The 25,438-nt window shown below is 35.8% G+C and overlaps 1 protein-coding gene across 2 annotated transcripts; it reads left to right on the top strand.

The window, feature by feature from the left end:
* The first annotated feature begins 4,392 nt into the window (after positions 1-4,392).
* LOC129260771 (dnaJ homolog subfamily A member 3, mitochondrial-like) lies at positions 4,393-25,148 on the top strand. Of its 2 annotated transcripts, XM_064114302.1 has the most exons (11): positions 4,393-4,610; positions 7,031-7,176; positions 8,216-8,299; positions 8,801-9,022; positions 9,516-9,668; positions 10,305-10,452; positions 19,084-19,277; positions 19,768-19,883; positions 21,095-21,192; positions 22,018-22,139; positions 22,626-25,148. In XM_064114302.1, exons 1-10 carry the CDS (start codon positions 4,409-4,411, stop codon positions 22,110-22,112), a joined length of 1,458 nt encoding a protein of 485 aa, XP_063970372.1. In that variant the 5' UTR covers positions 4,393-4,408; the 3' UTR covers positions 22,113-22,139; positions 22,626-25,148. The 2 variants fall into 2 exon arrangements, with proteins under 2 accessions (XP_063970372.1, XP_054754714.2); XM_054898739.2 differs by lacking the exon at positions 22,018-22,139.
* Positions 25,149-25,438: the final 290 nt, after the last annotated feature.

A 25,438-nucleotide genomic window follows, 5' to 3' on the forward strand; every position in this document is an offset into this window, starting at 1 on the left:
TTTTCCACAGGGGGGGGGGGGGGCAAAACCGTCGGCCAAAAAATTTGACAAGCAAAAAAAAAGGTCTTCAAGCTCGTCAGGGGGGGGGGGCAAAAAAAGGTCTTCAAGCTCGTCGGGGGGGGGGGCATGGATACGTCTTTTGCATGGGTTGGGACTCGTCAGGGGGGCAGACTGCCCCCTCTGCTCCCCCCCGTAGGTACGCTAGTGCATAGAAAATATACATGTATGAATAAAACGATCGAATTAGCATTTTTAAACTACTCTGTCATTCTACATTTTACTTCAATTATTGGATTATCAAAGTCTAAAAAAATATGGCCGTTGCCACGGCAATACCTATTTTTTGTCTCGCCTGCATGCATAGCAGAGCAGGACTAAAGGAGCCACTTTTCCGGCGGAGGCGACGGTAGTTTTGGTATAACAGCGTCATTATCAACCTTGAAATCTTTACCAAGGTTACGTTTTCGAAATTTCGATATAACTTTGAACGTATAGAAAAAAATTAATGACACTTATAACAGTATTCAGGTATTACTGATCGTCTTGCACAAGTTCTAGATCACATGATTAAGGTCAAAGGTCATTTAGAGTCACTGAACTTTGGCCATATGGGGGTATTTTTTCTTAATGTCATCATAACTTTTGAATTTTATTGATCCAGTTCATGACTAAACTTGAATATAAGGGTATTAAAGTATCATGGATCATTTTGCACAAATTTCAGTTCACATGATCAAGGTTATACGTCATTTAGGTTCAATGAGCTTATTATTTTATTATCACATGAATGGCGCTTTTGTGAATAATTATTAGTTTCAGTTGTTTCCAAAGTTCTGCTGCTATAATTATTATGTGAAAATATGAATAATAAATGTTTTTTGGTCTTTTGCATTGCAAGTTATAATTTCCATCCAATTCATTTTGCTTCATTACAGCTTTCGCGTTTGCTATTATCATAGGTCCATGCTGTTATATCGTAGTCTAAGACGGGGGCCGGACAGCCCGACCCTGGGCAGCCCTGGACATACATGTATGTATTGCCAATGCCAATTTGGGAAATGCAATCTATGTATTAGAATATCTGCGCTGGACGCTGGACATTAGCCTTTAGATTTGTTTGTCATAATGGTCATGCGACTGCATTTCCCAACATGGCAATACATGTGATGAAATGAGCTTTAAGAATTAAAATGTGAATTTAAAGAACCTACTCTTTTAGTATTTCAAACATTCTCCACAGATGAAAACTCTTAGCTCATGCAAATGGTTATTGACCGATCTATTTTAATTTCTGGTCTAATGAACTGTTCAATTAACTGATAAAAGAGACCGCAGTTGCATGAAACAACGCCTTCTACATTCTAAAATTGGGGAAATGAGCTACGGACACTGACATAAGCCTTTTGAAAGAAGATGCATCGAAGTGAGGGGAGGGGAAACTTACCCCCCCCCCCAAAAAAAAAAAAAAAATCAAGAAAAGGCATAAAACAACAAAAGAAAAATAATAGAAAGTTTGTTGGGGAGGGGGTCATTTATTTATTTATTCTTTTATTTATATATTTATACATATTTATTTATTTATTGTAACCTCAATTGAATGTAAATATTGTAATTTTAAACATTTTTTTTTAATTAATAAACACAAATTCTTCCCTAAATTAAGGCTTTTGCTTAAAAGACTTGGTCAGTCAGCTCACTCACCAGCAGCGTAGCTAGGATTTTGTCAGCAGAGGAGCACGGGGGCGGGGCTTGGTATTTTGCAGGGGGTACCAAAATAGATTGATTCATCAAGTATTTATTATTAAGTACATTGGGAGTACATATTAGCTTTATTCTCACAAGCACAATTAAGTATCTAACAAGGCCCATTTGAATAATGCGAGCGCGAAGCGCAAGCATCTTTATAATATGCCATGAAATTTAGAGCTGAAAGTTAGAAAGTTACACAATTCGTAAGTGTAATCACAAACATTATTGTAATGTTAAAAATTTCAGAAATTTTTAATATTCTGACGTGAAAACGGAGCATTTAATACATATTTTAAAAAAATGATATATAGGCTATTGATGCGAGCCCGAAACGCAATCTGATTTTTATATTCCAATCCGTAAACTGGACATTTTGATGACGTTTTGAAATAAAGAATGGTATGTATCTGTTTTTACAAAAATCCAACACAAGCCGAGCTGGCTTTTTTTTTAAATTAGAAACGAAACATTCTAAGGTGCGATAGCTCAATCGGTAGTGAGGGGGTTTCGGATTCCGGTGGCCTGGGTTCGATTCCCACTTGGCGCGCTAGTGCCAAGTAAGGCATTTAAATGGTAGTAAGGCATTTTAGTCCTATAGGTCCCTCGGAGAGTACCTTAAGCCATCGGTCATCTGGTTGCTTGCTTAGAAGCATTCACGCTTTCTTAGCAAATGAGGTAAAACAAAAATCGTCAAATCATGAACAATGATCAGTATTTAATTATAGCATTTGATGCGAGCGCGAAGCGTGAACTGAAAATGTCGAATTAAACGAAGGATTTTAAACATGTTTTTAATGTAGAAAAAGATGAATATCTTACTTTAAAAAAACGTTAGCGCAAAAGCGCGAGCTAAAATTGGGAGAGACTAAGAGCTAAAGATTGGACATACAGTATTCACATTTATTTAACAATGGACTGGATGCGACTGGATTCTGAGAAGTTGACACTTCAAGCAAGGTTTTTTTTAAACAGATAGCAAGTTGGTTATCTCATATATTAATGCCAGCGCGAAGCTCGAGTCGAAAATTTATTTGCCATCTTTTTGTAATATCGTGTAGGGTGCCTATCTCGCTAAACCACAATAAAATATACACTCGAATCGCGAGCAGAATACTTTGGGTATATTACAGCGGCGTACCCAGGATTTTCCAAAGGGGGGGGGGGCAATTTTTTGGAGGATATTTCGTCCGCGAAAAAAAATTAAAGGAAAAAAAAAAGGTTTTCAACCACAAATAAAGGATTTTGTACCAGAAAAAAAAATCGTCAGGGGGGGGGGGGGGCAGTCTTTTACGCTAGTGGTATATTATCTTGAAAACGGGATACTTTCAGCTCCATGTAATCCTTTCGGACACTACACATGACCTTAGGCAGCGGGGGAGGGGGAGGAAGAGGCAGTTGCGGCCAGAAATTTTGTAACTCGTTTTAAGTATGTACTTATTCATGTAATTATGTTAATAATTTACAGTATCTTCAATTTTACATTCAAAATGCCCCCCCCCCTCCCCGCTAAATTTTGCATACCCTCTTTCGGAAAATATTTCTTCCATCTTACTTGAAAATTCTTTTAATATTTGTGACATTAGAAACGATCGATATTCAATAGATGAACCAATTTAAATCGAAGAATTTAAGTTGTAAAAAAACTTATAACTATTGATAGTGTTCACAAACTTCTATTTTGAGTAAATCACGATTTTTTATGTCGTATTGCCATATATGTGTGTGCAATATTCCAAATTGAAATGCATATTTAGTAGACTTATAATTTGAAACTCTGAATAAAAATAATTCCATATCAAAGATAATCAAAAATATAATGATAATCCGTCAAAATATCAAAATGCGTGATTTTCGACAGTCTTTCAGATTTCACGCTAAAAATTATATTTTCACGCAAAAGTGCACTTGGCATCCGCCCGTACGTTATTCCTCAGTATTTCCGCAAGAATTTGAGCTGGGATGCAAAGAATTGACAAATTGTGCTATTCAATTAAAAACTCGCTTTAGTGTGTACGTATACATGTAATTAAAAACTCGCTTTAGTATGTACTTATACACGTAATTATGTACATAATGTACGGTATTTTCAATTTTTCTTTCAAAATGCGCACCTGGTAAAATGCACATTGTCTCCTTTCGGATAACATAAAATGAGATATATTCCATCTTACTTGAAAATTCTTTTAATATTTGTGGCATTAGGACATTTACTATATATTCGATTGAGAAACGCATTTAAATCAAAGAATTTAAGTTGCGTAAAAAACTTTAAGCTATTGATAGTTTTCACAAACTTTTATTTTGAGGAAATCGCGGTTTTATGTTTCCCTGTGCCATATGTGTGTGTGTAATATTCAAATTTGAAATGCATATTTATGAGACTTATAATTTGAAACTCTGAATAAAAATAATTTCATATCAAAGATAATCAAAACTATGATGATAATCCGTCAAAATATCAAAATGCGTGATTTTCGACATTCTTTCAGATTTTACGCTAAAATGACACGTTCACGCAAAATTGCGCTTGGCATCCGGCCGTACGCTATTCCTGGGTATTTTTGCAAGACTATTAGCTGGAATGCCAAGCATTAGCAAGCATTAACAAATTTTGCCGTCCAAAGTATAAAAAATCGTTTTGGCCGGTCTACTATAACACATGTTGTTCAAAATGGCGACGGTCAGCCTCCTGCGAAACATTAGAACCGGTCAGAAATTATCTTCTTTTTATCTCTTACAAGGAGAGATTGCTCGTCCGAACAGATGCAAAACATGCAGAAGTGTGTCAACTAGCAGAATATCGACTTTTTCGACTTTTTCAAAACCTAAAAGCGATAGTTTTAAAGATAAATTTGGAGGAGGTAAGCTTGATTTTGACTCGATGCCAGATTTACATAGTTCCCACCTATAGAAAATGATGTTGTGGATTTCGAAATATGTCTACCTCGAATTCAAAATTTTCGGCTGCTTACTGCAGCAACCTTCTTCGGTTTTTTTTCCTTATGTTGAGACCAAAGGTCTCAACTCTATGTTTTTTCGTGGATTTGTTTCATAAAGCGAAAGAGAAACAGAAGAAAGTAAGTAGGAGGAAAGGATGGGGGATGGGGAATGACACTCTAGGCGACACCGCAATACTTACCCGTGTTAATAAAGTGGGACTCCGCTCACGCGCGTTTGGGCCTCCCTAGCCATGCTAGCTTAGAACTAAGCACTAATATCACCTTAAAAACTAAATCTACAAGGTATGTATAATCTATTTAGTAATTTGATAATGTTTAAACGGTACTCACCAGTTCTTTTGATGTATTTTCTCCAGAATTCCCACGGATTTGTCCCAAATCTTGCGACAAACCACGTCGCGGTAGACAGCTGTACATTTTTTTTTATTTATAAATAAAGCGCCCCTTACGATAGTTGTTAACAACGCGGCCAAATCGTTGGGTTTTTTGCACTGTGTCCAAGGCTTTTTTATTTTGTTTGATTTTTTATTTTTTAATAAATATTTTGTTCAATAGCGATTTTTACGTCAAATATTAAATTTATATCACAAAATATTTTTTAATTGTAGAAATATACATAATATTATGCAATAATTTATTCTATATGTATTTTATAATAAAATTTATAATTGTTGCGGTCTTTAAAAAAGGATAGTCGATTGATCAGGTGATGACCACACGTATCACGTGATCTGAAAATCAGCTTCATACCGCTTTGATCGCACTCGACGGTGACCGGACTGACTGCCAAAAAAAGATCGAAAAATGACTCAAATGTAAGTTTCCCTTTATTTTATTAAATTCAAATTAGGAATAGGAATATATTTAATGGGCAATCTTTTAATAAATGATAAACAAACGAGGACAAAACTCATATTTTGGGAGTAATATCATACTTGGGTGCAGGAAACAGTACGGTTAGAAGTTCTAACCTGTTTTTAACGCATTGTCGCCTATGAGGTCCATACATGCTAATGTTTGGACCTCATTGGTACTAGGAGTGGGGAATGAGAGATAAAATAGATTGGAAATTTGCGTTTTGGAGTGAGACTTCAGTGAGATTATTGGGCCGGAGCCCAAGACTCGTCCGTGTAATCATGGTAATATTAGGCAGAGCCATGAGAGGGTACTCTCCAAAATCATAAAATGGGGTAGAATTAGCCAGGAGGCTCCTTCTAAAAGATCTAGCCCTACATCACATTGTAAATCATGTAAATGGGAAACAACTTCATTTCCAACATTTCTATGGCTTACAATACATGTATGCTATCGATAAAGACTTGCTCGTTGTTTACGCCGCCATCTTGTTTTCTATTGTTCTTCCCCAACGTAACGGACCTATTGTTCTTCCCCACGCGTCCGTAACGTTTGGTGTCTGGGTAGATGACACCAAAATACAGTCAGGTCACATCAAATGACTTGACTGCCATATTCTCTGTCAGAGATTATTATGGAAAGGGTGTGTCTTTAGGTCAAAGGTCTAAATTTGTTCATTTTATATATATGCATATTGGTTTCTGCACAGTATTAAGTTCAATCATATTGAATTAATTTCTGATCGCGTTAAGCGGGGGCATCTGTGTCCTTTGGACATGTCAAATTTCTAGTTTTTGTTGTATTTTATTATCTGAAATTAGGGTCAATACTTATTCACTTTATTTTCAGCTAGTCCCACAAATGTAAATCAGATTGACTATTGTAGATATTTTAATGTGTAAAGCTTATCAAAACTTACTTTGTGACATGGCCATGGGAGACCTGTTTTACACATGAAACAAGACATTAATGTATTTGTGATTTCATGTAATAAGAAAAGAAAAAGTGTGGATACGATATTACCCCACCACTGCATATTCATGATGGCATGCTGTTTTCTCCAAACTATTGCAAAACTCTAAAAGTCAATAGCTTTGTTATTTTTTAGCAGATGTTGATCAATTTGTCAGCTTTTTGCTCAGATATTATATTCAGATATTATTTTCAGCCTGAAGTACCTCTTAATACAATGTTTCTATATGTACATGCTGGATAGTACCCCAGCCTTTGGTCAGGCACTCAACCATTCAAGATATTCCTTTCTACTGTGTATATATTTATCAAACCTGGGTAAAGTGTGCCAAATGTATATTAAATTACTTGCAAAAGAACCTTAGTTCTGTAGTGGCATTTGAATCACCAGACCATCACCTTGTGGTTCAAAGTCCAGAGATTTATCCGCTGAGCCACAACATTCACTATCATAGTTTATAAGTATTACACATTTCTTTTTCTCTTTGTTACAGGCTTACAGCATCATGAGTTTATCCGTGGATTGAGCAGAAACATACACACAAGTACAACAGCATTGTCAGGAAAGAGAGATTTCTATCAAGTACTGGGGGTTCCTAAAACAGCAACTCAGAAAGAAATCAAGAAAGCTTATTATGAGGTTTGTTTGATTTATTTGTGACTTGTATGCCCATAACCATGACTTAAAGGGACCGTTTAACTTTGTGAGCAGCTGATTTAAAAAATTCTCAAACTGAGTTGATGAGTGCCTGTATTTGTCCTAAAAAACCCTGAAACAGACCACAATATAGGATGAAAAACTCTAATTTAGATACAAGTAGCAATTTATTAGCCTGATTTTGAGATTTTGAGACGGGTTCAGCTTATGACCAGTTTTCTCCAATTCAAAAAGTCCGTTGGCTATTTTGACTGCCTTGTGTTGTGTGTATCTCCTATACACACTATTAGCTGCACTGTACATTCAGTGTATACCTTGTACACACTGTATGTAGGTCATGCTGTGTTCATCTAGAATTAATGTGTTGTGGTGCACAGATTCCCTGTATATACACATAGTCATTGAAACCAACTCCCAATTATTTCAAACTTTGGTTTACATCTCCAAGGTTTTAAAATTGATCCTGTAAATATAATACTTTGAAACTTTTGGGATGGTATTTTTACACTATAAGCCCAATATTTAGCCCATTTTCAGGAACCAAAAGGATATTTTTTTAAATCAGAACAAAGTGAAATTATCACTTTAAGTCAATCCCAGTCCAGCAAGGCTATGGGATTGAAAATAAATTGTCCTCTGCCCCTTCGTTGAAACTGGCCTGAGATAGATTTGGTGTTCTTTTTTAATTTTCCCTGTCGTGTTGTAATATTGAAATATCCCTGACAGAAAAATTGCCTTTTCCCAAAATTGATGGTCTTGTTCACTCATAAAATGTTGACGATTTAAATCTTTTTATTGCCCTTCTGGTACACTCTTCTAGTTTTAAACCATTCCAATTCTTGAGATTCTGTTCTCCATTGATTTTGGGCCTTCCACTTGGTATAGTTCCTCTACCCTTCATTCCAAGTTTTCTTTTACCAAGCATTTGTGCCACTTAAAATGGCCAAGGTATCTGACTTTTCTTCCATCATTTTTGTAACAGATTCACACTGTCATAATGTGTTTATTTGTTGTAAAACAGTTGGCCAAGAAATACCACCCTGATAGGAACAAGGAGAACCCTGATGCATCCAAGAAGTTTGCTGAAGTTGCAGAAGCATATGAGGTAAGTTATATATTTTGTTGGTTCATTCATAAAGTTGATAATAATAACAGCAATACTTGTAACCTTGCACTCCTTCAGATGAGATGCTAATTGAGTCACTCTTTACCATAAGCATCTATCTTGATCAGGAAAAACACTAATTCATGTGTCTTACATAACTGTAACCCAGGCATACACCCCTTAAGGTATTCAGACTCTTCTCTCTTTCAAGTCCCCACATCCAAACATTTTTTGGATGACACCAGTTTTCCTTTGTTGTCCCAGAGCTTAGATTAGTCCAAGATCATGGCCATGGATGCACTATCAATTGGCTTTTGTGGCACTCTGATTGACCTTGGAATTTTTTTCCATTTGTGCTGTATTATATAGAGAGTGGACTAGCCCTGATTGTATCAAAATTTAAGACCTGCAATTAATGCCTTAATATTAATTACTGTTGATTTATAAAATACTTTCTAAAGTCTATTCAAATAATGTATGAAATATATTTGTATATGTCAGGTTATAGGAGATGAAGGTCGGAGGAAAGAATATGACATGGTAGGTCAAGCTGGTTTTGGAGCTGGTGGAATGGGTGGTGGGGCTGGTGGCTTCCAGGGACAGTGGCAACAATCAACCATGGATCCAGAGGAACTCTTCCGGAGGATCTTTGGCAATCAGGCTTTTGACCGAGGTGGCATGTTTGACGAGTCAATGTTTGGTGGATTCAATGCTGCTCATGAGGTATATCAACTAGTATTGAATGCAGAATATTGGATATATATAGTCCTGTTATAAATTGGTTAATCACTGGGAAATCTTGGTGTAAAAATATATTAATGATAACATTGAGAATACTGAACCATGATGCAAGTCACACTGCTTTGTCTAGAATAATGACCTAGCATTACAGGTACTTGGCATTGTGCATGTAAACAGAGCTTCAATTCTTTATTTTTATATGATATGTCTTAAACAGGAAGAGGAATTTCATTTAGCATTTTGCAGGGACAGATTTATATTTAATATATATGTTTCATATATATCTACTGTTCCTATGTGATGAGATCCGAAATTAGAAAAAGTTATCAGTTATTCTGCAGTAGAATGAAGCAGGTCTTAGTATAATTCCACCCTAAATAAATTGTATCTTGTTGATTTTTTAGTTGTGACCTTAATTTTGTTTCATAGTTCAAATTTGAGTTAATATTTTTGTATGCTGATTTGCTGTATTCAGGTGGCCATGGATTTGACGTTCAGTGAAGCAGCCAGAGGTGTGAACAAGGAGATAAACGTTAAGATGGAGGATAGGTGTGAACGATGCAAGGGATCTCGTGCTGAACCAGGAACAAAAACATCAAAGTGTCATCAGTGCAATGGAACAGGACAGGTTAGAATTCTTTTTTTAATAATATATGTTTATCTTGTTGCCTATTCAAAGGCATACTGTATTTTGACCCAGCTTCAGTACGAGCTGCTCTTTCCAGTGCTTGGTGCATTCAAAGAATTAATTCCACCGGTTACCCAGTCGTCTCACCTAGGTTGAGTGCAACATAATATGGATACATTGTTGGAATGAAAACAAGCAATGGCTGGGATTTGAACCCAGGACCTGTGATAGAAAGATGCTAGTCAGATTACCAGACCACAAGGCCTTCGTTTGCCAGTAGGGTCATAGTTCAAGTAATGACATACTAACCTTTGTGAAGGCAGTAATATGATTTTTGTCACTTTCTACACCTCTTAAAGAATATTTTGTTGATTAGAACTTAATGGAAGAGTCGGGAGAAATAGAGGTAAAAAAAATATTCTCTTGATGAAAAGCTTGCTTTTGGATAAAGTGTTTGAATTGAAAATAAATTCAGCAATTCTTTTGTGTACACCACAATCTCAATAATCACTGATTTAATACAAGTTTGCATGATTGACTTAGGATCAAGAGTGACTCTGATTGGAATTACAAGCAATAATGACAAACTTTTGTCGTTTATTGACACCAACTATGAATTTCTTCTGAATTCTGCAGGAAACTGTGAACACAGGACCATTTGTGATGAGAACAACATGTCGGCGTTGCCGTGGTACTCGAGTAATCATCAATGTTCCATGTATAGTGTGTAGAGGAGCAGGACAGACCATGCAAAGAAAGAAAGTAGTTGTTCCAGTACCAGCAGGTATGGTCTATTTCTAGTACTTGTGTTTTTACAGCTTTTGAGTAAACATTGTTTTTATGTCTAAGTGATTTTTTTTCTCCAAGGTATGGATGTCTTTTTTAAGAGGGAAAAATAGACATTTTCTGATGCATGTTCCTACTTTTGTTTAGTCAAATTGCAATCTCAAATTAAAATCACAATACAGTTTAATGCACCTGGATCTGACAGGTGTATTCCTACAGCAGTCATATATTCAGAGACGCTATTATTCTATCAATTGCTATGTCATATGAATAGTTTCTATTTTCACTGATAGTTGTTAAAGATAAATGTCAGTTGTGGTAACGATCTCAAAATGAGCTCAAATAGAATCCAATAAAATTCATAAAATTCCTCAATAAAAAAATGTGCCAAATAGCTCAGGAAGAAATTATGTAATTGCTGCAAAATGAGGAAAATAAGCAGGGAATTCCATCAATTATACCGAAAGTGACATGGCCGCCGAGTAACCGCCGAGTAACCGGATCACGGGGTGAGCTGGCTCTTACAAAAAACTAGTATTATATAGAACATTTATACCACCAACGACTCTGACAGCTTCATTCTTTGAACCAATTTTAACTATTATCATCATGAACTACGAACTGCGTTCTCAAAAAGAAGCTAAAGATGGCAATCTTGGCCCTAAAAGACGAGATTCTTCCAACACCAATCCCAACGGAAAACAGGGTGTGGCTGAATCGTCACCGCAACTGTCCGGCACTCTGCGGACAAACGCGAGCAGCATCCCGGGCCCGGACGCCATGCCCGTAATGTTGGAAATGCGGAAGCTCTTCTCGGAATTCACCGCAAAAATCGACGGAAAGCTTGATTATGTAATAGCCGAGCTTGCCGCTGTTAAAGGCGACCTATCATCTATGAAGCAGCACGTAACCACCCTCGAGACGGCCGTCGCAGATACCTCGGGTGGAATTGAGACGGTGGAATCTACCAAAATTCCGCGCATCGAAGCCGCTATTAACCAAATCCAGCGAGATGTCGAAGACCAGCTTGTCCGCCAAGAACTACACAACAGGAAGCAAAATCTTCTGTTTTATGGCCTCCCACCCAAAGCAGACGAGGATGTCTACGAAACCGTACATACAGTGATTTCAAAGCTTCTTCGGATTTCATTCGAATCAGCGCAACAGATCTCAATGGTAAACGCCCACCGTCTTCCCACCAGAGGAAAGGCGTCCCCTGGCGCCTCCAGCCCGGACCCGATCATCGTGAGGTTCGCAAAGATGATCGACCGCGATAAAATTCTCAGAGCCTTCGAGGATTCTGACCGAGTAAAGGGCCAAAACCAGCCGACACAGAGCCCCCGTATCTCCGTCCGTTGTGATCTCCCCGCTGTAATGAAAAGAGAGCGTGGTCGTCTATCATCGATTGCCTACCACCTACGGAAATCCAAGTCTTTGAAAACTAAGATTAAAATTCAAGGTACTTCAGTAATCTTACTCACTAAGGCTGCAAATAACCAGAGAGCAACCTGGTCTACCTGGACGGAATAAGTAATGCCTACTTCTAAGAAACCAGACAGGGAGGTAATATAATACAAGTTGTTCAAATTACTTTATTGCAGGTGTTAATGTAACCAAAACAGCTCATTTTCAATTTTAAGTGTCTCTGATTATGATCTGTTTCATTCCACCCTTGTCCGGAATGGATGGTGAGTTAGATCACTTATCCACTCTTAAACTCTTGACATTTTGAATTATATATTTTACAACAATCTAAACACAGACTAAATATTAATAACACAAAAAACAAGAGCTAGAATGCAGGTGGAGTGACACAGAATTCATTAGATGAGCTTTTGTTGTATATGTGGTGCTTTGTTCAGCAGATCTGCTTTACAGGGCACAACACCAACTAACACCAGCCATGTCCCAGTTTGTAAACAAGATGAGGTGTGTCTACATTTCAATTTCATTTTATGTTCAGATTATGAACCGTTTTGTTCCACTTTTAACCTTGATCTGGTGAATTAGATCACCCACCCATTCCTATACTCTTGATGCTTTGAATTATATACTTTACAACAAACTAAACACAGACTAAAAAATAACAAAAAACTTCTAGAGTTGGAATGGTGGTGGAATGACACAAAATTTTATGAGATTAACTTTTTTTGCTGGTGTGGTGTTTTGATCAACTTATCTGTTAACGAGGCACCACACCAATTAACACCAGATTTGTCTCAGTATGTAAACAAGAAGAGGTGTGTTTAGAATTGCATTTCATTTATACTCTGATTATGATCTGTTTCCACACCTATTTAAACCAGTTATGTCCCAGTTTGTAAACATGATGAGGTGTGTCTAGATTTGAACTCCATCTATGTTCTGACTATGATCTGTTTCACTCCACTATTGCCCTGAATGGATGGGTTAGATTACCCATCCATTCTTATCCTCTTGACATTTTGAATTATATATTCTATAGCAAACTATACTCAGATAAAGAAAAAACGACACAAAACTTCAAGAGCTGGAAGGGAGGTGGAGTGACACAGAATTTTAAAGAACTTTTCTTGCTTGTGTGGTGATTTGTTCAACTAAGATAGCTCATTTTCAATTTTAAGTGTTTCTGATTATGATCTTTTTCGTTCCACCCTTGTCCGGAATGGATGGTGAGTTAGATCACTTACCCATTCTTATACTCTTGACATTTTGAATTATATATTTTACAACAATATAAACACAGACTAAATAATAACATAAAAACAAGAGCTAGAATGCAGGTGGAGTGACAAAGAATTCATAAGATGAGCTTTCGTTGTACGTGTGGTGCTTTGTTCAACTAATCTGCTGACAAGGCACCACACAAATTAACACTAGACATGTCTAGTTTGTAAACCGAATGAGAAGTGTCTAGAATTGCATTTCATTTATACTCTGATGTGCAATGTGTTTGTTCAACTTTTACTTGATCTGGCGAGTTAGATCACCCATCCATTCTTATGCTCTTGACTCTTTTGAATTATGTATGGAGGTGGAATGACACAGAATTTATAAGATAAAATTTTTTTTTTGCTTGTGTGGTGCTTTGTTCAACTAATTTGCAGAACAGGGCACCACACCAATTAACATCAGATATATCCCAGTCTTTAAACAAGATGAGGTGTGCTTAGATTTGAACTTCATTTATGTTCTGATTATGATCTGTTTCATTCCACTCGTGCCATGAATGGATGGTGAGTTAAATTACCAATCCATTCTTACACTCTTGACACTTTGAATTATATATTTTACAGCAAACTAAACACAAAATAAAAATAACACAAAAACTTCAAGAGCTGGAATGGAGGTGGAATAACACAAAATTTATAAGATAAATTTTGGTTTTGGCGTAGTGCATGCTTTGTTCAAACAATCAGATTAACAGGGTACCACACCAATTAACACCAGATATGTCCCAGTTTGTAAACAGAATGAGTGTCTAGAATTGCATTTCATTTATTCTCTGATTATGATCTGTCTCATTCCACTTTTACTTTTATCTGGTGAGTTAGATCACCTATCCATTCTTTTACTCTTGACATTTTGAATTGTACATTCTACAACAAACTAAACAAATATAAAAATAACACAAGAAACTTCAAGAGATCGAATGGGTTGGATATCCATCCATTCATTCTTATTCCTTTGACAATCTTTTTTTTTAAATTATATATTTTGCAACAACTAAACACAGATAAAAAAAAAAAAATCAAGAGCTAGAATGGAGGTGGAATGACATGGTATTCATGAGATAAGCTTTTGTTTTGGTGTGGTGCTTTGTTCAACTAATTTGCAGAACAGGGCACCACACCAATTAACATCAGATATATACCAGTCTTTAAACAAGATAAGGTGTGCCTAGATATGAACTTCATTTATGTTCTAATGTGTGATGTGTTTCATTCCACTCTTGCCCTGAATGGATGGTGAGTTGGATTACCCATCCATTCTTATACTCTTGACATGTTGAATCATATATTTTACATCAAACTAAACACAGATTAAATGATAATACAAAAAAAACTTCAAGAGATAGAATGGGTTGGATCACCCATCCATTCTTATACTCTTGACATTTTCAATTATATTTTTTACAACAAACTAAACACAGAATAAATAATAACACTATAACTTCAAGAGATAGAATGGCTGGATCGTCTATCCATGGAGCTATTAATAGCTCTATGGTCTATCCATTCTTATACTCTTGACACTTTGAATTATATATTTTACAACACTGAGTTTAAAATAACACAAAAACTTATAAAACAGATATAATGGAGGTGGAACGACACAGAATCCATGAGTTGAACTTTTCTTGCTTGTGTGGTGTTTTGTTCAACTAATTTGCTTAACAAAACACCACACCATGATGATTTGCATTTCATTTATGCACTGTGTTTTGTTCCACTCTTACCTTGATCTGGTGAGTTGAATCCACTGTTATATTCACATGAAAGAATTTGTCTAGCAGAAACATGACTGTTACCTCTTCTGTATGTTTTACACCTGTCGATCCGATGACAGTTCATGTGATGCATTCATGTATAAATGTAAATGTAACAATGATTGGTGAATTGAGGAGCTCTATGTTGTTAGTAACGTTCATGGCATACGCACTTACTCGTTAGTAACAGCATTACTAATAGCTGTATTTATTTATCAATGCATTAACGGCTTGCTCAGTGTGTCGACCTCAACCAAATACCAGACGTTTTGGTTTTGTTTTGTATTGTTCATGATTATTCATGATATTCTCGGGCGCATACCTTATTCATTATTTATTCATTTTATCCTTAGGCGTGTACTCTCTTGTAATTTTCTTTATGTCCCCTTTCAGGAAAAAATTATAGACAATTGCCTTTTTTGAGTGATCCAGACTGTCGCCAAGTAGGCAATATTCCTAACAATATCTCCTTTAGCCAGCCACCCCCCCCCCCTTTTATGTGTGTTTTCCATTCAAAAATATGCACCAGATTTTGTCTTTAACCTTAAGAACTATTTTTGCTTTTGTTACTTTGATGTATTGTCCTTATCTTGTCTTTATGTGTCCATCCCATATTTTCCTTCTTTCTCTGTCAACGGGAGTCTTGTATCATGTTTTCTCCACTTTCACACCTAAGGAGCAACTCGATTCTCAACCTACACCATGGCTAGTATGAACACATTCCCATCCCAGTCTTTAGAGCATGGTGAAGCTATTAATAACCATTCCTTTTCGTTACAGCGCAGGTTTGACGACCGCCCTCCTGCGAATGATGACTTAACTGATACACATACAACTGATCGATTAAATCAACATACACCAGAATATCATTATCATATTGACCCTAACGACACTCTTAAAATACCACCAACATCCAAATATTTCACATTAAATCAATTTCTTCAAAGCTGCTCACATAACAATGAAACATTCTCCATTATTCACATCAATATCAGAAGCATCAACAAACATTTTGACCAACTCCAAAACATGTTCGAAAACACTCAACTAAACTTATCTGTGATAGGATTGAGCGAAACTTGGTTGCGGAATGAACCCCATCCAATTCATAACCTGGGGGGCTTTCAACTCTTAAATAACAATAGAAAAGATAAAACTGGTGGAGGCGTAGCTATGTATATTAAAAGAAACTTAAATGCCACGATATTATATGACCTGAATATAATGCATCCATCATTTGAAAGTCTTTTTGTAGAAATAACCACATCTGAAAATAAAAATATTATTATCGGTACTGTTTATCGCCCTCCGGGATGTCCTCATTTTGACTTTATTACATCTTTACAAACGATATTGTCCTCTAACATTCTAAGAAATAAACACTGTCTTATTATGGGGGATTTTAACATAAACCTGCTCAATGCAGAAGAAAGCTCGCTCTGCCAGGATTTTTTAGACTGCATGTACTCACACTCCTACATCCCACTAATCAATAAACCAACCAGAATAACCAACACATCTGCAACACTCATAGATAATATTTTCAGTAATCTAGATGGACAATGTACGTCAGGAATATTATTGTCAGACATAAGCGATCACTTCCCGGTTTTCTCACATATCTCTTTTCACAAAAATGGTACCTCACAATACACAGCAGGATCTCGCAAAGTAACCCAAGAAAATATGAATAAATTAAAAAATAGCTTACGACTTTTGGACTGGTCTAATGTCTTGGAATGTCTAGATCCTCAAGAAATACTAGAATTCGAGATCATAGACATTGTAAATAACTTAAACTCTCAAAAAAGCCCAGGTTTTGATGGAATCACAAATAAAATTCTAAAACACGTCATCTCAGAAATTGTGACACCAATAACACACATATTCAATCTATCAATATCATGTGGTATCGTCCCCTCACAAATGAAAAAATCCAAGGTCATACCTATATTTAAAAAAGGAGACACCCGAGATATGGGCAACTATAGACCCATATCATTATTGACTTCATTTTCAAAAATATTAGAAAGAACTGTATATACTCGAACGATTAAATTCATTCACGAATGCAATATTCTCAACGAATTCCAATATGGCTTCCGTGAAAAACACGCAAGCCAACAACTCACGCTATGATTACACTCGTCGATAAAGTTATCAAAGCTATTGATAAATCCCTTCACACTGTTGGAATATTCCTGGACTTCTCCAAGGCCTTTGACACTATAGATCATGATATTCTTTTATATAAACTCGCTTATTACGGTATTAGAGGAAAGGCCTTGGAGTGGTACAGGAATTACTTAACTAACAGAACTCAATACGTTTTTGTTAATGGGTGCGAATCACACCTGGAAAACATAAATTGTGGTGTACCACAAGGATCACTCCTCGGCCCCCTATTATTTATATTATTTATAAACGACTTCCATAAATCTTCTAAACTATTATCTTTCATTCTGTTCGCTGACGACTCCAACATATTTTTCTCCCATCGTGACCCAACAACTTTGATTAATGTTATGAATACTGAATTGAAATCGGTCCATGCTTGGATACGGGCGAACAAACTATCATTAAACATAAAAAAGACAAATTACATATTATTTAGTAACACAATTCAAACGCTCCATGGTAACATTAACATTAATGGCATTAATATTGACTCTACCCAATCAACAAAATTTCTTGGCATATTCATCGACAATAAATTATCATGGAAAACACACATTGATATTCTTTGTAGAGTGATCGCAAGAAACATAGGTGTCATCAACAAACTTAAAACATTTTTACCTCACAAAATACTTTTGACCCTCTACTCAACCCTCATCCTCCCTTATCTAAACTACGGAATTTTATCCTGGGGTAATTCACAAATAACACAAACTAATAGAATATTTTTGCTTCAAAAACGAATTGTTAGAATAATTGAAAATGCCCATTACCGTGCTCATACAAGCCCGTTATTTAAAAAAAATAAAATACTAAAAATCCACGATCTCTATCTCCTGAACCTTGGAACATTTATGTTCCAGCTATCAAAAAACGAATTACCCACCGCAATTACTTCACTCTTTACCAAAAACACTGACATCCATACATACCCCACAAGACAAGCTATACAACACCAATATCACCTCCCTCTGACTAGAACCACACTCGCACAAAAAACCATCATTTATACAGGTCCCAAATACTGGAATGGTATTCACCAAAGCCTTAAACAATATAGAAATATAAACACCTTCAAAAAACACCTAAAACTCTCATTCCTTAATGAGTACAATGTATGAAACACATGAACTGCTTTATCTTTTCCACGATACTTGCCTCTCGACCCTTTTTCTCTTTCTCCTCCCCTTTCCTTTTCTGCTGGGCACATAATCGTTTCTTTTTGTTTTGTTTTTTCCCCCAGTTATTTAATATTCCCTTATCCCTCTAACCTATGTAGGTACTGCCCCCCCCCCCCCTTTCTTTCCTTGTTATTCAAACCTATTTTGCCGTTCTTCATATATGGTCTAGATTGTCTTACTTTACTTTTAATTACATACGATTAAGATTACTACAAATTTATCCTAAGGGGCTTACAATTACAAGCTTCGCTTTTTAATAAGTCCCTCATTTTCATTTTCACATGCTTACTGTAATCTATAATTTGTCTAATCATCAAAATGTATCTCGAACAAAAATTGTATACATTTCATCTATTTCCTACGAATTTGTTAATTGATTATTGAAGTATACTTATAACACTTATTTTGTTTTGTACATTTATACATATGTATATATATGTTTGTTATGTTTATTATCAGAAAATGGAAATTAAATAAACTAAACTAAACTAAACTAAAACTAAACTAAATTGTCAAATATTTTTCTGATCAATACACTACTACATATACATTCATGTGTTAGTTTTCATCAGAGTTATCATTTTTCAGTTATATTTCATGATTTCACAAAGATAAGTTTACATTAATGTACCAGATCTAGATTTATGATAATACGGTGACAATTAACCTTGATTTAAAAGACTTTCTCATGAAATAATTGCTCCTGCAACTACTATCTTTTACCTTTAACTGAGAATAATCACTCTGGATGAAATAGAGCAGGTATTCCTTATTTTGTTTCATAATTCATTTTATGTTCTAGGTGTTGAAGATGGTCAAACAGTAAGAATGCCTGTTGGTAGTCAAGAGTTATTCATCACGTTCCGTGTTGCTAGGAGTAACCAATTTAGAAGAGATGGAGCAGACATACATTCAGATGCTACCATCAGCTACACTCAGGCTGCTCTTGGTGGTACATGCAAGATCAAGGGAATCTATGATACTATTACACTCAATGTAAGTCTGGCCGTTTTATTGATATGTTGATTTTTGTTTTGAGTTCACAATAGCTCAACAACTCATGATGTTCATGAGCAGTCAATAATAAGGAAATTTAATGTTAACAAAAAACTGGCATAGGTTTCATAAAGTTGTATCTGTGTGCATGTTTAAAGGAATTATTTGCGCTTAAACCCAAAGTAAACATCTAGCACAAACAAAACTTTCAACCCTAATCTAATTCATCACTGTATGCTGAACCAAAAATCTTATTGTGATCTTGGAGCAAATTTTGAATCGCACATGCACTTATAAAATGTTGTATAATTTCGGAACCCCGTATCAAGACGACTCCACCTTTCCATGTTACAGATTTATTACGAATACTGTGGAGGGAGGGGGGCTGAATCAGTCCCCCCACCTCCCCCGTCTCTTTAGGGCAGTCTGCCTTATGGTTAAACTGATTATGAAAATACCACTCATTGAGGATTGTGTTGTATTATTTCAGATTCCACCTGGCACCCATTCTCATGCTAGGATACGTCTACCAGGTAAAGGCATTAGTCGTGTCAATGGCTACGGGTTTGGAGATCATCATGTTCATATCAAGATCAAGGTCCCTACGTAAGTAATACTACTTTCACTGAAGGTCATGACAATTTCATAATATCGAATGGTTTCTGTGATATACTAGAGTTTGAAAATGTATGACATATTGATATGAATCTGATGAAAGAGTGTAATAAACTGTTTGTCTTCCATATCGTTGGGGTCATCCCAACTGTCATATCACACATACAACAGTTCAAACCCATTTCAGAGAAAATCAACTTCAAAGTTTTCTATAATTTTTACACTTTGTTCCTTAGCCTTACAACATTTTTATTTCTAGAAATATACATGGTTGGAAAGACCAAGACAATTGCTTGACATTGGTGTATTTATTTTTATAAAAATAAGAGAAAATATCGCAAAAGAGCTACATGCTTGTAAATTCGGTTTGAGCGGTTTTGATTTTCCCTGTACAAAAAATGATACAACAACCCTGACCGCGAGTTCAATGCATGCAATCGAGCAAAACATAGTGCTCTTTCACGTGCAAAGTCAATGCAGTGCAGATACGACGGCTTGGCTGACTGCGCATTTGCAAATTAGGTGTGCGCAGCTGTTGTTTGCTTTGCTACAGTACACGTTTCAAATGGGATTTGCATATTTTATTACAAAATTTTATGGCTGAAAATTCTCAGAAACTAAAATAAATTGCTGCCTAGAAATTTAATTATGTATAGAATAGGACTTGTACATCAATTTTTGCAAAGATCGAAATAAAAAAAAATTTAGTTTTTACCAAAATTGATTGATACGACAGTTCGGATGAAGGTCGATGATATATGATACATGTGTAAGTTCTTGTGACATTCCTTGCATGATTTTCATCAATATGTGCCACTCTCAACCCAGGGGTCCGTTTCATAAAGCTGTTCGTAAGTTAAGAGCGACTTTAAGAACGACTGGTGATCCTTTCTTACGTGCTAAACCATCACCAATGAACATTTTGGTATATACTCTACCACAAGAAATGATCACCAGTGGTTCTTAAAGTCGCTCTTAACTTACGAACAGCTTTATGAAACACCCACCTTGTGATGAGAATGGATACTTGGTCCTTTATAGATTGAGAACCTGAACTATATGTGCTCAGCTACAGTGGGGGATGTCATAAGATGCTTTTCTATTACATGCTGTAGAGAATGTTCTCAAAGAAGTTTAGCATTGTAAATTCAAATTCATCTGTCTTTCCTGTATGTATTGATTTTTTTTTAATGTACTTTCAGATCTTTGGGAGATAAACAGAAGGCACTACTAATGGCGTATGCTGAGGAAGAATCAGGAGTAACAGGGACAGTCAATGGACTTAGTAAAACACAGGATGGTATGTAGTGATTACAATGGGGGATTATAAGATCCAATCTGGTATTTCAAGCTGTTTATATATTCCTGGAAGATTCCTTTCACTGCTTTGCACTCTCAACTTCACCTACTTAAAAATGACCTTTGATAATACTTGAAAGTGAAAAGAGTTGATTCTATTTCGAAGAGGGTTTTTTTTTTTTTTTTTTTTTTTTTTTTAGATTTCCCCTTGATGTCCCCTTTCTCCCATCTGCATGATTTCTTTTAAGTGATGTAAAAAAAAAGAATGGGGGAGAGAAAGATAGAAAATGAAATTCTTGTTCTTGTATGATAGAATACTCCTATTTATGTATTCCCCCTCCTTAAAGTACTTTGGCACTGCCCCTGCTCTTCTCTTTTCTTTTCTTTTCTTTTCTTTCCCTCCCCTCCCCCTTCCTTCCCTTTTTCCTCCTAGTTATTTTTTTGTTTTATTGCTTTAATTAGGCCCAAGTCATATATTTTTGGACTGGTGCCTGCCCACAAATCCTCGGCGAGGATGAAGAAGTACAAAAGAAATTCCAGTGTCAATGAAGACTGAATATCAGCTGGTTTAAAAATTAAATTAGGTTTCAAGTGACATTTGATTCCATTCAACTATTAAGTGTCATTATGGAAATGATATTTTTGTTCAGACTTCTCAATTTTCTTGTTTGATGATCCACAGCTTTTGTTGGTAACATGTATCAGTTTAAAACTTTTTTAGGTGCATTAATTGACATGACTTGGTGGTTTTATATCTAGCTGAAAATTATTAGAGAGTAAAAATCAGTTTTAATATTTAATTCATTTGGCTCTTTCCAACCACCAGCCCAAAAAGCTAAAGATGAGCCTTTAGATGAGAGTGATGAAGAGAAAGAACCAGGCTTCTTTGGAAGATTACTAGACAGAATCAGAGGAAATTAATCATGACATCATGGCAGAACTTTCTAGGTGGGTGGGACATCATCAATTCATGTGTTTTCCCCATTGTTTTTTTTTTTTTCTTCAAATCTAAATGTTTTTTTTTAATTAGTGCATCAAAACATTTCATGAAAAGTTTGGCTTGTGTTTGATTTCAATTTATGACTGTTTACATGGTTTGCATGAATACTTGCAAAATTCAAATTTTGAGAGAGAACGTTCATCAAGAGTCAATGAGCCCATAAAAAGAATATGTGATTTGTGAGTTAGTCACATGTTGCTTTTGATAAATTTGAATTAATTATAACAATCATGAGAGATTTCATTCAGGTAAAATACCCTATCCAGAAAGATCTGCCCATGGTCAGTTGAGTACGATGTATTAAAAATGAATTATCCATAGAATATAGTAAGTTGTAAAATGAGTAAAAAAAACTTTCAATTCAATATGTTTTTAGATGATCAGGCATGCAATTTGAATCTTTTCCACCCTTTTATTTTGTTTACCCTTCCCAGGAGCCAACATTGTGACTGACGACCCGCAGGGCATGGTGGGAAGGATCCGTCTTGGTCTAAACACTCCTAATTCTCAAGAGTTTGCCACAAAGGTAGCAGATGATATCAATGAGAAAGAAGATGATACCAAAAGATCCAGCAAATCCTGAAACCCTCAGACATTTTAGATGCATATCCAATCACAATTAACTTGTTCATCATTGTGATGGGCCAGAAGAGAGAAGGGATATTGTCTTCAACTATGGCAAACTGGATCAATTGCACTGATTGAATTGAATTATGGCAAGCCATTTGTGCGGGATGTGTGTCACAATATCCTAGACACTATTTTAAACCGTGACAAGTCATCAATTTCTTTAATTTAATTCAATTATGGCAGGCTATCTATTTAGGTGGTGTGTTGCAAAGTCCTAAAAATTGTTTCTAACGTATGGGAAACCATTTGTGTAGGAGGTCTGTCACAAAGGACTCCAACTATGGCAAGCCATCCATGCCATTATTTTTTCTCAATATTCCTGGTATTGGTCAAGTGCAAGTCATAACACTAATTATCAGATATTGCAAGTTTATGGTCCATTAAAGGAATTAAAAAAAAATGCACATACTTTCAAAGAATGATAGTTGGTGTAATTTCATGCATGAAGAGCCTGTCATAGGAAAATGGAATCTCAGTTCTTTTTATTCTTGGAAATAGGATCCCCAGCTGATGGTGGTATTGATCGAGTGAAGACCTTGGCCCTGTCTTACAAAGAGTTGCAATTGATCCAATCAACCACAGCTATGGAAAGCCAGCAATGTCAACATTTTCACTGCATGTTTGTTCAAAACATTTTCTAGATATGATGTATATTCATACATTTATTGTTTTCTTGAAAATTCATTGTGCTCCTCTTTGTTTACAAAGGAATTTGTGCAAATTTCCTGGAGTAATAATTATGACATTGATGGATTTCCATATAGCTGAGGTTGATGGGATCAATCGTAACTCTTTGTAAGATGGGGCCTGGATGTGTAATAAAATGCTTCATGAACCTGGGAGCGTTTTACAAAGAGTTAAGTATGACTTAAGAGTTGTACTTACATGTCCAGTTGCATGCCGGTCAAAGGCATCACTGCATTGGTCAAATTAAATTCTAATAGGATGCGCGCTACTGCGTATTGATAATATTGCATGTTACATATTATGTGCGCATCAGCACTAAGCATGACTCTAAATCATACTTGTAAAACACCCCCGGTAACAATCTAAATTGTTATTATCCAGTGTAAGAAAAATTGGTCAATATCCCGAGGTGTGGAACTAGAATAGAAGACTGACTGGATCTTGGTGAATTTATGAGGAGTGTATAGAGAAAGGTATACATTGGAATTCACATTCATTATTTTTATTTCCAAAGTCACAAGCTGCTTCTGATGTATATGACAATACTGTGTAAGGGCAGTTCCCATGAATATGATTATTTCTAAGAGGTTCTTCCAGTTGCAATTTCTTGAAAGGGAAATCAAAATATCACAAATTTTGCTTCCTTTCATCACCACCCACCCATCCATCAACCCTCAATCTTATCTTGCAATACAGTACGCACTTTAACTATCATTCAGTTACCATGTCATTCTCCATTGTCTGAAATAGAGCAATAACTTATCGTACTAATCACTAAACATGATTTTACAAAAGGAAGAAGTATGACAGCTGTGGAAATTGATATTCACCATTAACTGATGAAATTTTGTATGTTTGAACCACTTGTACTCCTTTTAAGGTGCATATTCTTTTTCATTGTGATAATATAATCGTACAATATATTTTTATTTAACTGTAACCATTGGGTCATTATTATGGAGAAGTTAGAATAAGGTTACGTGAGTGGTAGATGAAGGTTCATAGCTGGCCAGTGATAATGATGAACATTTGGATGTCCATTCCTGAATAATGCTCCAGTCACAATGGGTAAATCGACTCCATACCAACAAACTCTGCCATGTTATTACCTATGACTTACCATCAGTAGGTTTGGAGTCTATTCCTGTTAGATGTGACTGTAGCATTAGGGTATGCAGGTCTATCAATATCTATCCGTCTTACAAAGAGTAGCAATTGATCGGATCAAACACAACTATGGAAAGCCAGCTACGTCAACATCTAAAATGCATGTTAATTCAAACTATTTTCTAGATCTGATATTCATTCATCGTTTTTTTAAATTTTAGTGTGCTTCTCTTTGTTAACTAAGGATATTATGCAAATTTCCTGTACAAGAAATTATGATATTGATGGATTTTCATATAAAGGTTGATAAGATCAATTACAACTCTTTGTAAGACGGGGTCCTGGTTTCCTTCTGATAAAGCAGTGCAGTATGTTCTTAGCATGTATTAAAGAATATGAAACCATCATTTAACATCCTATCCATAGGACACATTATTATTATTATTATTATTATTACTTATTATTTGTACTGCGCTTTTCCCATTAGGCCCAATGCGCTTACAATGAATTAATTAAATGTAATATTTTAAAAACTACAAAGTACGAAAGAGATGAGTTTTTAATGACTTTTTGAAAATTGCTAATGTTGGAGACTGTCTAATTATTAGTGGCAGGTCGTTCCAGGATTTTGAAGCCGACACTGTAAAAGTTCTGTCACCAGCTAATGTACGAGTTAATGAATATGTGAGGCGAAGGTGATCACTGGCCGACCTAAGTGCTCTAGTTGGTGTATACAGATTCAAGCAGTTACTTAAATACTGTGGAGCCTGTTTATTCAGTGTTTTGTAGACAATCAAGAGTAATTTGAACGTAATTCTCTGTT

The sequence above is a fragment of the Lytechinus pictus genome, unplaced genomic scaffold, assembly GCF_037042905.1.
Source record: "Lytechinus pictus isolate F3 Inbred unplaced genomic scaffold, Lp3.0 scaffold_19, whole genome shotgun sequence".
NCBI lineage: Eukaryota > Metazoa > Echinodermata > Echinoidea > Temnopleuroida > Toxopneustidae > Lytechinus > Lytechinus pictus.

Coding starts and splice junctions, on each gene's coding strand:
- LOC129260771 (XM_054898739.2), top strand. CDS start 4,409: ATGTTGTTCAAAATGGCGACGGTCAGCCTCCTGCGAAACATTAGAACC. Junction 4,611..7,030: donor TAAAGATAAATTTGGAGGAG/GTAAGCTTGATT, acceptor TCTTTGTTACAG/GCTTACAGCATCATGAGTTT. Junction 19,884..21,094: donor ATCAAGATCAAGGTCCCTAC/GTAAGTAATACT, acceptor ATGTACTTTCAG/ATCTTTGGGAGATAAACAGA.